This window comes from Lutra lutra, chromosome 9, assembly GCF_902655055.1.
Source record: "Lutra lutra chromosome 9, mLutLut1.2, whole genome shotgun sequence".
Taxonomy (NCBI): Eukaryota; Metazoa; Chordata; class Mammalia; order Carnivora; family Mustelidae; genus Lutra; species Lutra lutra.
In genome coordinates, this window is record NC_062286.1 from 132,786,262 (window position 1) to 132,802,065 (window position 15,804).

Genomic DNA, 15,804 nt, shown 5'->3' on the forward strand with positions numbered 1-15,804 from the left:
CGGTCAGTCGCGGCAGGCGAGGGAGGAGGAGAGAAGACTGGGACAGGAGGCGTGGCCCACTCACAAGTCCCATCCCATCCACGCGCCCTTTCCACAAGCCACGCCCCGAGCGCCCCTCACCGCCCAGGGTCCCGCCTTTGCCCCGCCCCGGCTGGCCGCAAGCTCCGCCCCAAGCGCTCGCGCTGGCCCGGTACTTCGCCCCGCCCCCCCGGGCTCCTCCTTCTCGGCCGCCGTTGCGCCGCTCTGCGCGGCAGGAAGATGGCGGCGCAACAGCAGGACCGTGAGGGTGGTGCGCAGCTGGCTGGGCCCGCAGCGGAGGCCGACCCGCTGGGCCGCTTTACGTGTCCCGTGTGTTTAGAGGTGTACGAGAAGCCGGTGCAAGTGCCCTGCGGTCACGTGTAAGGGGCGAGCCGGGGTCCGGTCGCGGGCAGCCTGATTAGGAGGGGTGCGGCGGGGAGTGTCTGGGGCGGAAGCGCTAGGACTGGGCCCTCCGGGCACCTGAAGGTCGGTGGAAGTCGGCGGGGCGCTCTTCTCGCTTCCAGGTATTCCGCGGTTTGTTGATCGCCTGCTGTGTTCCAGGCGGCCTGTCAGGCTCCTCACCCGCGGTAGTGGAGTCGCACCCTGCTGGGGATTAGGTAGGGTCTGAGGTGGGCCCTTGGTGGGGCTCCTGGCCGGCTCCTTCGGTAGAGCGTGTGACTTGTGATCTTGGGGTCTTCAGTTCGAGCCCCACGTTGGGCGTAGAGTTTACTTAAAAAAATAAAGTCGGACTTTGGACCTTGGACAGCCACGGTTTCTCTTGAATAACCTGTGCATTGCTCAGTATGGTACACGTATGGCGTCGTGTATCCAGCTCTACCAAGTAATTCGAATGTGCGCTGAAGTTGACTAAAAGAACAAAAGGGAAGTCTTGGTAATAGATTTCACCGGTCTGCCATTAACTGTGGAAGGGGTTGGGAGTTGCAGAAAGCTCTCTTAGTGTTCCTACTTGTGTACGGGCTTTGCTGCATTTTGTTTGAAATTGAGCCTCCGGGGCCTGCATGTGGTTGCTGATGCATTGGTTGTGACGCTCCAGGAGAGGGGTGTGAAGGTGACCAGTACAGACTTTGGGCTGGGCTCCGTGCCTTGACGTTGCGGGATTTGAATCTAAGCCTTGCTCCGTCAGACATAAAACATCTAAGCGGAAAGAACTTTAGAAAAGGCGGCTACTCCTTGCTGCGGGGTGTTGGCTTTTCCTCAGTGGCCTCCCACAGTGCTTATCTTGGGCATTACCTTGGCATTGGTTTTAGGACCTCGTTGTTGGAGAGTAGACACAACAGGCTCCTGCTGGGCCACAGGTATTTTTACTCCTCCAGCAGCACTGCAGGGGAAGAGGGCTGACAGCCATTTTGCAGGTGAGGGGACTGAGGCTTACGTAGGGCAGACTCACCATTGTCTAACTCTTCCCAGATGAACTGCAGGTGTTTGCTTGCCAGCCCAGAAAATAATTTGGCACCTGGTAAGGGCTCCCCAGCCACACTGACTGCTTTTTGCTTCTTCAGGTACTCTAAGTTCTTTCTAGCTTTAGGCTCTTCCCACTTGCGGTTCAGTTAGCCTGGAACGCTTCCTGCCCCATCTGCACTTCCCCTGTGAGCTACCCCAAATCCTTTCTGGACTTCAAGTCCCAGTTTAACTTCCCTTATCATCATTCCTACTTAAATTACTTCCTTGCTTCACTCCTGGCACTTCCTTCCTCCCCTTCTTCCTTGCGGAGAGCCAAACTTAGGGATCATGAGGGCAGTGACCATATCTGTGTTGCCCCTTTCTGTATCCCCAGTGCCTGGCAGAGTGTCTGAGCTTCCATCTTCCAGTTTTACATTCCACACACTAAAATATTTGTATGTCCACCATGTGCCAGGTTCTTGGTGGCATAGGAAGAAACAAGGTGATTCTGCCTTCAAAGTTTACAATCCAGTGAATTGATGATAAATTAGGCTAACAAGTGTTAAAACTATTGTGAAAATTCAGTATGCAGTGGGAGGGGCTTATAGGGATCAAACTGGTGTGTTTGGGAGTGATCAGGTAATGAATGGATGGATGACATAAGAAATTGGTGGTGGAGGCTGGATAGTGTTCTCATTGAGTCATCTTTTCCTTGGATCAGCCCTCTCACTACTTTTACCTGATTTTGGATTAATTCATTGGATTTCATTCACAATTAATATTTATAAAGAGGCTTGACCCAGCACAGTTCACCGATGGAAGAGCAGCAGAAGTTGAGATTTCCTTGAGCCACGTGAACCTTTCCCAGGTCAGAGGTCAAGGGGCAGTACTGGGTTTCTTGGCTCTTTTCTGTACTCACCATCCTGGTTCCATGTGTTCATCAGTTCGTGCTGATTAAAGACAGATGGATGCACCTCTGTGAGGGCATTACAAGTCCCCCTTAGTTCCAGCCAAGTGTTTTTTTGCTCAGCCTAGTTAGTAGCAGATTTTTGCTAACTTTCTTGCTTGGAAACCAGCATCATTGTAGCTTTTGCTGGGTGAGGCATTGGGTTTTTATAAAACTTTATTTCAGGCCATGAATGACTGTGTCCCTCCAATTAAGTGGAATATAGCTGGAGAAGGGCAGGTGGCTGGAAGCCCAAGAGAAGGCTGAACTAGATCAAGACCTGTGAAAAAGGAAAGAGAAACCAAAAGCAAGCCCAAGACTCGGGGACTGTTTAAAAGCAGGCTTGCACGGTGGGCATGACTCAGGCACAGAGTGGCTGGTGAACGTTTGGTCAGCGAGCTGTATCCTGGTGTGTGCTTGAAGGCTTGAAGCTGCTTTTTTCTACCAGCTGGGCTTGGTTTCTCTGGGACCTCTGCTGTCTTGGGTTCCTCTTGTGATCTGCCTTTGAGAAGAGTTACAATAAATGGTGCCTGCAAGGCCCTGTCTGCCTCTCCAACCTAACCACTTGCCCTCTCCCGGTGGTCTACCCATCATGGTCCCAGAGGGCTCCCTTTCTGCTTTGTAGAACTCCCTTTGTTCTTCATATATAATCTCTTTGTGGAACTCTTTGTGTCCATGTCTGGGTGACTGTTTCCTCCTCTTAGCTCAAATATCTTAGCTCAAAGATTGCCTCCTTAAAGAAGCTCAGTATCATCCACCTCGGCTGATCTCTGCTCGTCTTATTTCCTTCCTGTATATAATCGCTGTCAGAATTAACATTTGTGTCTTTCTCTACTTTGGAATATAAGCATCAAGAAGACACGGATTTTGTTTACTTCTCCACTGTGCTCTCAGTGGTGAATCACTAGACTCATCCTGTCCCAGACTGGTCTGTTTTGTGCGGCAGTGTTAACATCTAGTTTTATGACAGAAAGGAAGAAAATCCTTAGAGACAGTAAAAATTTGTCAATGCACAGGTTAGCTTTCCTGAGTTCTTCCTGGTGGGTTTTGTTATCTTACCTTAACTGTTGGGTATGTAGCCAGGCTCTTTTCATGCAGTGTTATCCTCTCTCTGTACCACCGCTCACCATCACTCCCTGCATAGTTTTCAGCATAGAAACTTGGCCTTCTTTGACTTTTCTTCTCCAAATTCAGTGAGTTCCCAAGTCCTACTGACTCCACTCTGAATCATTTCCTGAGTTAATTCTCTGTTGCCTTAGGCCATTAGAATTCCTTGCCTTAGCCATCTGCTTGGTTTCTACTTCACGGCTCCTGTCCTTTCTCACCTTTTTAAAAAAAAAAAAAAAAAATTGAAAACCAACAACTCTCATCCATGATAACCTCAGCTATTTTTCTAAAACTCGGACTTGGCCTTGTTGATATCTTTAAACATCTGGGTTCCTACTGTTTATGAGGAAAGGGGTTAGACTTTTATTAGGTGCCTCATGAATTTTTAAGTCTAAGTGCCTGGAATATTCTTATTTACCTCTGCCAGCTGAGCTCTTTTTAAAGCTCTTTCATGAACGCTGCCTCTGAAGACTTACCAGCCCTGTCCTCCTTGGGTCACAGCGAGGTGGTCTTGTCTTCGTCTTCTCATAGAGCTTTGCCTTCACCTCTAAGGATAGCGCCTCCTGTTTGTGGTGCTTGACACTGGACTGAGGCTCTGCTGCATGTATTCCATCCCAGTAATCCCAGAGGTGGCTACCACCATCCCCATTTCATAGAGGAGAAACTGAGGTTCAGGAAACCCCACCAAGATCCCTCAGTGGCCAGTGCTAAGGTGTGAAGACTGTGCCACAACACCTTTCACTGTGTGTCTTGACAGTTTGTGTTTGTTTCTGTTGGTGGACCTGTGTGTTTTTGGCAGGACACTCCCCCCACCCCTTTCTGGTCTGGGAGGACTCAGTATCTGAATCAGGAAGAGGGAGCAATATGTTTTTATAATCCATTATTCATTGATGTCTTTTTAAAAGTTGATCCATTTTTGTTGTCTTGTCTCCACAATGCATGACGCTGGTTCTCTGTGTGTCTTGTTCTAGCTTTTGCTCTGCATGCCTGCAGGAATGTCTGAAGCCGAAGAAGCCTGTCTGTGGGGTGTGTCGCAGCGCTCTGGCCCCTGGCGTCCGAGCTGCGGAGCTCGAGCGGCAGATTGAGAGCACAGAGACTTCTTGCCATGGCTGCCGTAAAAATGTATGTGGAAGTAAAATGGAAGAGTCAGTGTCTTTTTGTGACGAGAGGGGGTAAAACGCAGAGCTGTTGCCACGTTGTTTCTGAAGTTAGAGCTTGACTAGGTGACTAACAGCACGTGTGCATGCTAGTTATCAGTGGCAATGGCTGTGCGGTTTCATTTTAGTGACCATATTGGTTTTACTTTGTTTTTTCTAAGAGTTCGTTTAGTGTATTCATATATTGTAGCTTTGAAAACCATAGGAGTGAGTTATCCCAGTTTCTTCCCCTATAAAAGAGCCACTTTCCCCAAAGCATTCTGGGTATAATGGTAGGATGCTATTTCTTAATTTTTCTAAATATAAAAGGAGATCAGCATCTCAGAAAAGCTACCTGCTGTCATGAGTTTAAGGGGAGATGTTACAATCTGTATCATTATGGACATAAAAGATACTTGAAGTTTTTTAGTACTTGATAGGGAGAGATCATGACATAAAGGTCATTATGAAATTACGTGATTGTAAGAGCAATACTTAACATTTGAAATGCATCCATGCTCTTTTGTATAATCGTATTAGAATCAAATGTATTTATTTCACCATCTATATAAAGGAGAAATACTACTATTATATTTCCTAAGAGATATAGCCTTATAGGTTTTGAAATCATGATTTTGTTTATTTTGGACTGTACAAACACAAAATAATGTAGGTTTGTTCCTTACTTCAGAGATTACCTCTTGAAAAGTGATTTAATTTAGAAGGGCAAAACATTTTCTGCGCTTTGACAAATACACGTAAGGTTTTTACAAACACCTGTGTAGGAATTTCACAAAATAGGAGCATACTATATAATTCTAGAACTTTTTCTCACTTTTTAAAAAATTTTTTCACTTAATGAAACTTCACTTGCTAGACATGTCAGTTTCATTTCTTTAACCACATTAGTATGGATGGCCGTGAATGGATATTCCTTATTTACTTCCTTTCAGAGTGATTTAACACTAGGGGTACCAAGTGGTTATCATTCTGAATAGGACTATTTCCCATCCCTTTTAATTGAGAGCTCTTTGGTTGGTGGTCTGAAGTCAAGTTCTTTAGCTGGAGGTAAGACAGAAAGGAGCATTACGGTAAGCCAGAGCTCAAATAACGAAGCTTTCTTTTTTTCTTGTGGTTTCCTTTAATTTTGAAACTCAGGATATTAAAATGAAATTACCTGTTACTTTATGCATGCATGAGGGGTTTTTTGTTTTTTTTTTTCTGTATACTTTTGATTTTTCTCCATTTTTAAAGATTAGTGATTGTATTGCATTTCCAAGTGTCCTAAACCTCCAGAAATGTTTATCTTCCTTTATCTCTCCTCTTCATTCCTTATGCTTTTTCTTTCCTTTTAGAACACCTGCGATGAAGCATTCTCCTCTAGGTTTTCTTTCTCTTTCCATCTTGCAAAGACTAGATTTTATAAGAGAAATAAAACTCAGATTTCGGTTTTTTTTTTTTTTTTTTTTTTAAGATCATTTATCAGTATCTGGCATTCTGTACTTTAAAATTGCTGGTCTTTATCTCTTTTACTTAAATGATTACTTTTTACTGCTGCGCGTAACAAAAGTGGTTCTTGGCTTGCTGTGAGGAGACTAGTTTAAACACTATGTGGAAAACTGAAATCTTCCCTGGATTTGGAGTATGTGAGCAGAGAGCATACGTTGAATAAAAGCAAACTTGTAGAAGAGTTACTTTGAGTGGAAGCAGTTGTCCTGGATTGGGCAGGTCAGACATCAGCCTTGGTATTAATGAATACCCTGCAACAGATGTGCCTTTAGCCCCTGTCAGCATAGCCAGGAGTCTGGTGAGATTGTTTGCCAAGGTGGTACAGGTCTGGTTTTCATCTTGATTTTGCTTTGGGACTCTGTTGGCCCTGACTAACTTATGGGCTCTGATTCTTCCTGTCCAAGTTTTTACTATCCAAGATCCGGGCCCACGTGGCTACCTGTTCCAAATACCAGAATTACATCATGGAAGGTGTGAAGGCCACCACCAAGGATGCCTCCCTTCAGCCAAGGTAAATGACTCAAAACACTCCCTTGGGCAGAGGTCAGCTGTTGCTATGAGGACAGTGGACACTTGGCATGTTCAAGGGTTTCGTTGTAGGAGTTTGGGAAAGTGGAGGTATAATTGCTAACCTGGCTACACCTGATGTCAGTTTTTGTTTTGGGGGTGGGGTATGGAGGGCTCTGATGCTCACTTCATTTATTAGCTCTGCTGTTACTTTGAACACTTGACCTGATTCTGAAGTAATTGTCAGAATCCCTGTCATAACACACTGAATGTTGCTCCTTTTTTGGAGGGTACAGTGGATAAAGTGTGGAAAAGTACTCACAGAGAAGTTTTTTCTCCTGCCTTTCATCTTCCAGGAATGTCCCAAACCGTTACACATTTCCTTGCCCTTACTGTCCCGAGAAGAACTTTGATCAAGAAGGACTAGTGGAACACTGCAAGTTATCCCATAGCACGGATACCAAATCTGTGGTAAGAGGAACTAGGTTTTGTTGTTTTCCTTTTTATGAAAAAAAGTCAAACTTACAGAAAAATGAACAGGATTAGTACAGTGAACGCCTGTATGCCCTTCACCTGGATTCACAGATTAATAACATTTTACCCTGTTTGTTTAATGATACCCTATACGTACATATTTTTTGCTAACCATTCCATATTAAGTTAAAGATATCATGACTTTTTGGTCCTACTCACTTCAGCGTGTTATCTCCTAAGAACAATAACATTTTCTTACAAAATCACATTTTTGTGTTTGTCACACCCAGCAAATATAACATTGACACAATTTAATCGCGAATTCATGTTTAAATTTTAACAGTTGTAGAGGCGCCTGGCTGGCTCAGTCTCGGTAGAGCATGTGACCCCTGTTCTCAGGGTTGTGAGTTCAAGCCCCATGTTGGCCATAGAGATTACTTTAAGAAAATAAAAAGTGGAATACCGAAATTTTAATAATTGTAATATCCTTCATAGTAGCATTATTCTGCCCCCAAATCCTGGATCTTTGTGCTTCATGTAGCTGTCATGTCTCTGGTGCTCGGCTTTTCTTCGCCTTGCATTACCTTGACATTTTTAAAGAGAACAAGCCAGTTGTTTTGTAAGATGTCCTTCAATTTGTGTTTGATTTCTCATCATTCCATAAGCCATGTGTCCTCTGGGTGCCACATTCGGGGTCACGTGGTGTCTGTTGGCCCTGTGGTTGGTAATGTTACCTTGGATCCCTTGGTGTCTGTGAGGTTTGTCCTCTGTAAAGCTACCATTTTCCGTTTGAAAGTAGTTTGTAGTTGTGGAGAAACAGAATGTGTATGAAATTATTAGGAAAGTGCTTATCAGTCTTGTGACTGATCGCAGACTGGCATGTAGTTCTGTTTTGTTTTAATGTTTGGTCCATGTCAGCAGGATTACCCCTTCCTCTTTTTTCCCCCCAAGTAAGCTCTGTGCCCAACGTGGAGCTTGAACTCACAATCCCGAGATTAAGAGTCATGCACTCCACTGACTGAGCCAGCCAGGTGCCCCCTTGCCCCTAAATGTCATTGACAGACTAGGTCTTTTTTTTTTTTTTTTAAGATTTTATTTATTTATTTGACAGAGTAATCACAAGTAGGCAGAGAGGTGGGCAAGGGTGGGGAAAGTAGGCTCCCTGCTGAGCATAGAGCCCCAGGCGGGGTTCGATCCCAGGACCCTGAGATCATGACCTGAGCTGAAGGTAGAGGCTCAACCCACTGAGCCACCGAGGTACCCCGACAGGCTAGGTCTTGATACAGTCTCCTCCATAGTTTTTTTCAGTTTTCCATTTATCTCAGACTGTTCTCCTGAACTGTATACTTAGTTCTTTGGTCACACTTCAGCTCCCTTGCCTTAAAAGGTGATGCATGGACTTTAGAATGTGCATGAGCTTTTGTGAATAGGATTAGGCCTGGTGGTATTCTTTTTGTTTGTTTGTTTGTTTTTGGGTTTTTTTTTTTTGCAAATTTTAAGATACACCTGACCTTTTTGAGAATACATTAGGTCTTCTCTAGTCTTACCAGGTCACATTCCAGTTAGTACAGCCACCTTTTACATGGGGCTCCCTGAGTTCTTACTGTTGTGCTGTGACAGATTTGACAGATAAATTCTCTCTTGTCTGCTTTTCCCAACACTCCTCACTAGGGAACCTGGCAAGCTCGGCTCACTGTAAGTCATTTTCAGCCAGGCCCTGTTGCTGCTAGGCACACATGCTGTCTGGTAACTGTTCTGGGGACTCTGTTTGCATTAAGTTCCTGGCGTGAACCGTCCTCATCTTTTCCAGGCAACACTGAATCCTGCTTTTAACTGAGTTCAGAGTATCAGGTGTGAATTCCTTTCTTCTCTCTTCCTCCTTCTGTCTCAGGAGCTCTCTGATCTACCCTTGAGGTCACAGACTGGCAGTCTATGGGATATGTCTAGACTATACACATTTTACCTTCCCTTTTAACCTTTAAAAAACCAGAAGATTCTCTGTCTTGATACTCTGCATTTGAGAAACTGGAAGTTCTGGCAAGAGCCAACTGGCCTAGAGTAGTTGCTGCCCCTCTAGATGGGATGGGCTTACATCTGTCCTCCTTTGCTCATGTGTCTTACTAATCTGGTCCCTGTGAGCACTTGAGTTTGCAACCCTTATTCCTTGTCCTTAACATTCCTTTTTGTGTTGAGGAAGAGGCTCCTTTCCAAGTCTGGCTCTGTCGGGATCCTCAGGCTCACAGAGGACTGAGCAGAGGGCCCAGCCCAAAGTAAGAGTTACGCTGGCTCCTGCAGCTTACCCTGCCCTGTATCTTGTCTTACCTCAGCTTCACTATCTACCCACGCCTGACTTGTTTTCCTGCAGACATGCCCGTCTTCCTTGGCTCCGTGGTGAGAGGAATACTCGATCTCTTCTCTCCCTAGATAATGTTCAGTTGATCTTTTCCCTCAAGCTTGTTGTTTTCCAGCTGCTGCTCTTTGAACCCGTTTTTTTCTCCCCTCCAGATTCAGCCTCCACCCCTGCTGAGTCATGTTCTCTGTGGTCCCAGCTGACTTCTTGAGTCCTTGCTTTCTGTCTCCTCTTTGCATTTTTTTTTCTTCTTAAGATTTTATTTATTTATTTGACATAGAGAGGGGATGCACAAGCAGGGGGAGCTGCAGAGGGAGAGGGAGAGGGCTTGATCCCAGGACCCTGGGATCATGACCTGAGCCAAAGGCAGACAGACACTTGACTGACTGAGCCACCCAGGCACCCCCACCCCATCTTCACAATTTTTTAAATGTTTTCTTTGTGTGTAGTCCATTCATGGTAAAAAGTGTCTCTCTGGCCCCTTCCCCCTAGTTTTCCGGCTCCCTTCAATATCATTAGTTCCCAGTATTTCTTTACATTCTTGCATTTTATTCTGTTTGCATATGGTAAATGCATTATGTTGCCATTTGCCATTTTTATTTAATAGAGGTCAGCCTGATATAAAACTAAAACTCCACACTATGGTGACCTGCCAGCCTCTCATGAGAGATCACTCACAGAGAATTGATTGTTCTCAAAAATAAACAGCCTCACCACTTGATGCTAATATTTGTCTTTCTAACATTTATATCTTTATTACATAGATGACTTTGGAAATTTCTGTAGGCAGATGCCAACCTGAAATGGGCGTCGAACCTGCTATTTCTCTGTGATGCCAGAGTAGCTTCGCAGTGCGCTTTCTTTGCCCACAGTAGGCAAGATAAGAGTTATGTTCTGTGAAAAATACCTGAAGCCAGGTTTCAGCTCTTCCTTCAAGATGTTTTAGTTGTGATTCTTTTTTTTTTTTTTTTAAGATTTTATTGATTTGACAGAGAGGTCACAAGTAGGCAGAGAGAGAGGAGGAAGCAGGCTCCCCGCTGAGCAGAGAGCCGGATTCGGGGCTCAATCCCGGGACCCTGAGATCATGACCTGAGCCGAAGGCAGAGGCTTTAACCCACTGAGCCACCCAGGTGCCCCTTTAGTTGTGATTCTTAATGACCGATCGCTCAAAAGCAAATGTGAAGAGACACACTACCCACCTGCCCCCACTGCATATTTTCTGTTAAAGTTTGCCAGACAAGCTTAACTATTTTGATGATTATAAGAATGATAACGGATGTGAAGTAAAGTGTAGAGACTGGAATTCATTTCCTACCGCCATCCTGCCCCGTAGTTTTTAGAAGGGAATAAACGAAGAAGTTTGTGTGCCGTCCAAGCCAAGTGGCTTGACTGTGTTGCAGAGCTGGTTAGCTGCAGAGCCAGTACCGGAACCCGGGTGAGATAGTGCGTCTATCTTTCAAATAACTCATTTTTTGCCAAAATAAGTGTGCCAAACTAAAATCTAGGTGTTGGGGATAAGGGACGGGTCATCAAAGTATTACCCACTTTTCTGTAGGTTGGAAGTTCTGTTCTGTTGCACGCTAAGTTTTACAGTGCAGACATACATTTTTTATTTTTTTAATTTTTTTTAATTTTATTTTTTTTTTAAGATTTATTTATTTGTCAGAGAGAGAGAGTGAGCACAGGCAGACAGAGTGGCAGAGGGAGAAGCAGACTCCCTGCGGAGCAAGGAGCCCGATGTGGGACTCGATCCCAGGACGCTGGGATCATGACCTGAGCTGAAGGCAGCCGCTTAACCAACTGAGCCACCCAGGCATCCCTACATTTTTTTTTTTTTTTTAAAGATTTTATTTATTTGACTGGCATAGATCACAAGTGGGCAGAGAGGCAGGCAGAGAGAGAGGTGAAAGCAGGCTCCCAGCTGAGCAGAGAGCTCGATGCGGGACTCGATCCCAGGACCCTGGGATCATGACCTGAGCCAAAGGCAAAGGCTTAACCCACTGAGCCACCCAGGTGCCCCCAGACATAAATTTTTAACACATCTTTGCCTGTGTTTATAAAATATTGTCTTAGATCTGGGTTAATTTGGTTAAAGGTTAAGGGCACTCATAAATTTGATAGTGCTAGAGTACTCTGTGGTTTCTGGTACTGCAACCTACTTTTCTCTTCTTCCCCCTCTTTTGGCTTTCTGAAATCCCTCTGGTTCTTTTGTCTCTGTTGAAGCCTCTCTTCCACCAGCTGTTGGCCCTCTGTTCTGTCTCCTTTCCATCTACAGACTCCTTACCTGTTAATGTTTCAGCCCTTCCCATTGGAAGCCATCTCCTGCTTAGTCTCTGGACCTGACCCACCTTCCAGCCCCATAGCTGCGGCTTCCAGCCCAGCTCCTTCCACAAAGGAGTCTTCCACCGTTTCAGACCGATCTCTTGCCAGCCCCTTTCGTCACCCCATCTTCCTTGTAAGCAGTGGGGTTCCATTTCCAAGCCGACCACTTAGGCCTGCTGCTCCTCCTGGCCCAGCTCCTCTCTGTCCGTATCTGGATTTTGTGTTCTAAGCAGACTGATCACCTGGCTGTTGGCCTATTCTGCTGCCCCCTGGCCTCTCTGTGCCGATGCCTGTCTGCCAGAGCACCCTTTCATGTTCTCTTTGTCCTTCCAGATCCCTCCCTGTTTCCAAAGCCCAGATCGACTTCTTACATGAGGGCTTTTCAGCCTCAACCCTCTCTTCTAAGCTTTGACTTTGTAAAAACAGCACAGAAGTCTGTGTTTTACTTCCTCAAGATATGGTTTGTCTGTAATTTCCTGGGTTTTCTTTGTGCTTTTGGATCATTTTGTCTGCTGGGTCAGATGGCCAGAGTTTAGGCCATGACTGGGCTGACACATGGCCTGGTCACAGTAGGGGGTCAGAAAAGGGTGGTGTCATGCCTAAAGCCTTTATGCAGTCTCAGCTGTCATTTGACCGGAGGAGGCGGCTGACTGTTCTCTGGGATACAAACATGCATACGAAGGAGTGGCCAGGCCCTAACCCACCTGTCAGGAAAGCTGTCCTGGAGGAAAGGAGGCCAGATACAGGCCACAGAAGGCTAAGGTCAGCTCAAATGTCAGGTGCCTAAGACTGTGCTTCTTTGTTGAAAGGTTTGCCCGATATGTGCCTCAATGCCCTGGGGGGACCCCAACTACCGCAGCGCCAACTTCATAGAGCACATCCAGCGCCGGCACCAGTTTTCTTACGACACTTTTGTGGTGAGTCTGGAGCCCGGGCCCTGATCCTCCCCTTGGGAGACCAGCGCAAGGATCTCCCTTCTCTTACCTGGAGAACTGTGGGTCCCGTTGTTGAGTTCTGTCACTGGTGTGATTGGGCTCCCTGGAACAGCAGCCGTGTGGTCCGTACTCGAGACCCCGGTGAGTGGCCAGAGCCTTTGTTGTGTCGTATTTAAGAAGATGAACTGGCCAGTCATCTGCGGTGACACATAGTGAAAGCTTGCTCCCTGGGTTTTTTTCCCAAAAATGTTTCCTACTTCCTTTTGGTATGTATAGTTTTTTACCTGTTATGGAACCTGGCTTAGGATCCCAAAGGTCAGATGCTCATGCGGACCAGGCCCGTAACGGCATTGGTCCTCGTGAGCATTCGCAAGCTGTTCGGTATCCAGCCGTCCGGTCCAGCTGATCGTTAGCGTGTGGAGGTAGAGGGATAGTACTGCCTGTCTCCTCCACCTGCCCCAGCAAGCTGGGAAGGCAGAATGTCGTAGGAAGTATCACATATTTTTTTAAAGGACTTGAGGTCAAATGAAACATATCCACTCGCCAAAGGTGTTCATCCAGCTTGTATCCTTTCCCAAGAGCTAAGCGGTTTTGAAGGGACCCACTGTTGTCTTGGCATAATAGTAATGGGTGAATTTGGCCACCTGTTTTTCAAAGTAAACGGCCGGTTTGTTTACAGATACATGTCGTGAGGGTCTTAGAGTAGTATTCAGTCTTAACGGCTGTATTTCAGGACCTGAGAATGAAAGCTCTTTCCTAAGTTGTCACAAAATATTTATTCTCAGTCTAAGAGAGCGTCTGAGGTTCAGACTTCAAAATAACTGTCCTTTTTGTGAGTGCTGTGAAGAGAAATAAGGTTCCCAAGTTCTACCCAAGTAGATAATTTGGCCTCATTGAATCAAAAAGGCAAATTTGACTCCAGTGTACTCCCCTTTGAGTACTTGGCCTGTGACCCGCTTCATGCGCGTGCCCTCTGGTCCTCATAGTCCCTGTCTGAGGGAGCCATCAGGATTTTCGTCGTCAGGCTGGGGCAGCAGAGGCACAGAGAGATCAAGTGAGCAGTTTGTCCCCAGTTCTATGGCTAGCATTGCACCCTGGAGCCGGGATCGGCCCTGGATAGGTCACCTCTAGAGCCCAACGTCCCCGGGCTACACCGCTTCTCCTACTGAACGTGAGTCTTTGCAGCTGTAACCAGTGCTGAAGCCGCGTGTCTGTGTTTTGCCTGCAGGATTACGATGTTGACGAAGAGGACATGATGAATCAGGTGTTGCAGCGTTCCATCATCGATCAGTGAGCAGTCTCTGCTGTCCATCTCCTGTTCCAGAGCTTCCATTGTGTGTGAGGCGTGGAACATGTGACTCATACACCTTAAATGTACAACGGACCTGGAAGTGAGCTGTGTTGTTAGCATAGGGTCCCTTCTGACAGGAAAAGAGGTCTCCAGGTCAGAGCCGTCCTTTCCTTTGGGATCTTCCCTCCTGTTCATTCTGTCACGTGTCCGGTCTCTGCTCCTCAGCTCCTTCCTGGAGCTTCTGCTTCCTCTTCCGGAGGAGAATCCAGCTTCTCCACCTGTCCTTGTTTCACACATGTTCCTCCCATCTAGTGTTCATCTCCCAGGTCCTCTGAGCCAGCCAGGACCTTTCCTGGGTCATGAATAGCACAAATGAGACCAGCATTTCCTCTCTTTGTTCCCGAGGTGTGTGTGTGTCGTTGCCGACAGAGCTCCTTTTGTCCTCTGGGAATTCTTGTTCGTTGCCAAAAGCTGGAGTTTTACCTCTTGGGAAGCGTTTTAGAAGGCCTATTAGGGTGAATGTTCTGGGTTTAGCATGATCTGATGCTGGAGGTTTTGATTAGTGACATTTTCCCACCACTCCTGCACACCCTTAGAATTAACTGGTTCAGTCTTAAATGCCTGCATGGTGCCTTTTTAGGATAAGGTGTAACCATACATTTTTAGTGAGAATAAGTGTTTCTAGGTTAGGAAAGTTAAACTCCAATTATCCATAAGCAGGGAGGATGGTCAGCTAAGAGCAGTGCGAGGGCCGTAGCTTTTTGGTTCTGATTTTCAGCCTAATGCTGTGTTTTCAAATGACTGAGTCATGTTTACCTCTCTCTTTGGGAGCCTGCTTACATTTCTGTCCTCGAAGCATGAGAAGGAGTCCTCAGATGAATAAGAAAGAAGACGTTTAGGGGCTCCAGTGGATACTATAGTTATTTTATCTTTTATTTGGTAACTTAGATTAAACTGAGTATTGCTTTTCTATCACAAATGGTTTCCTTATGAAACTGGTTTCTGCGTGTAAATCAGTGTGTGAAAACCTGCCTTCTAAAGCAGAGGTTATAGGAAATCTAGTATCCCAGCCTGCTGTCTCTTTTTGACAAGACACACTGTTCAGAAGCGAAACGCGTCTCCTCTGAGCACTTGTTGCTGGAAACTGTCTTCTGGAAGCTTGCTTTGTTAATAGCTCAAGAAACGTGAAGTTCACCATGTTTCACGAATATTAATAAATACAGGGCTACGAGCTGTCAGTTTAATCTGTAGGAGCAGAACCTTTGATTGACCAAAAGGCCTGTGGCTTTAGGTTCACTTTTTTGTGTCAGACCTCTCTACGCTGAGCACGGAAAGTTATTCTGGTCAGTAGCTGAGGTTGCAAGTGACCGCGTGCTTTGGGCCTGTGTGTACTGCTGTGGTGGGCCTCTCCCTCTGCCAGTAGGGGCTGCAAATGCCTTGTTCCCAGCAAAGACAGGGCCCTTTGGGGGCAAAGTAATGTTTTCTAAAGTGATATTGTTTGGGAGGGCTCAAATGTTAAGGTCTGTGTCTTCACTGTCATTTCTGGAAAAAGTTCACTCTGACCTCCCTGAAGTGAGAGGTCTAAGTTTGGAGGGAAATTTGACCAAGCTGTCATTTGAGGGAATGGATGAGAGTGTGTCCATTTCACTGGTGGTACCAAGAAACTGATTTCCTTGTATTAAGTGCACTTCATGTATTTCTAATAAGATGACTTTCCAGAAAGTGAAATTTGTTAATGTTCTGGCTTTTAAATGGTGAAATATAAATAAATTTCCTAATTTATCCAATTGCAAGCTGTAATTCCTGCT

At 45.7% G+C, this 15,804-nt stretch overlaps 1 protein-coding gene across 2 annotated transcripts; it reads left to right on the forward strand.

Moving 5' to 3' along the window:
- The first annotated feature begins 216 nt into the window (after positions 1–216).
- Positions 217–15,783, forward strand: RNF114 (ring finger protein 114). 2 transcript variants are annotated; one of them, XM_047744831.1, is made up of 7 exons: positions 217–398; positions 4,444–4,594; positions 6,522–6,628; positions 6,981–7,095; positions 12,580–12,687; positions 13,934–14,010; positions 14,052–15,783. In XM_047744831.1, exons 1-6 carry the CDS (start codon positions 259–261, stop codon positions 13,997–13,999), a joined length of 687 nt encoding a protein of 228 aa, XP_047600787.1. In that variant the 5' UTR covers positions 217–258; the 3' UTR covers positions 14,000–14,010; positions 14,052–15,783. The 2 variants fall into 2 exon arrangements, with proteins under 2 accessions (XP_047600787.1, XP_047600786.1); XM_047744830.1 differs by having other exon boundaries at positions 218–398; positions 13,934–15,783.
- Positions 15,784–15,804: the final 21 nt, after the last annotated feature.

Bases quoted from the DNA above. Each gene is read 5' to 3' on its own strand.
- RNF114 (XM_047744831.1), top strand. From the start codon at position 259: ATGGCGGCGCAACAGCAGGACCGTGAGGGTGGTGCGCAGCTGGCTGGG. The intron at 4,595-6,521 runs GTATGTGGAAGT...TTCCTGTCCAAG, and splicing joins GCCATGGCTGCCGTAAAAAT to TTTTTACTATCCAAGATCCG. The intron at 6,629-6,980 runs GTAAATGACTCA...TTCATCTTCCAG, and splicing joins GATGCCTCCCTTCAGCCAAG to GAATGTCCCAAACCGTTACA.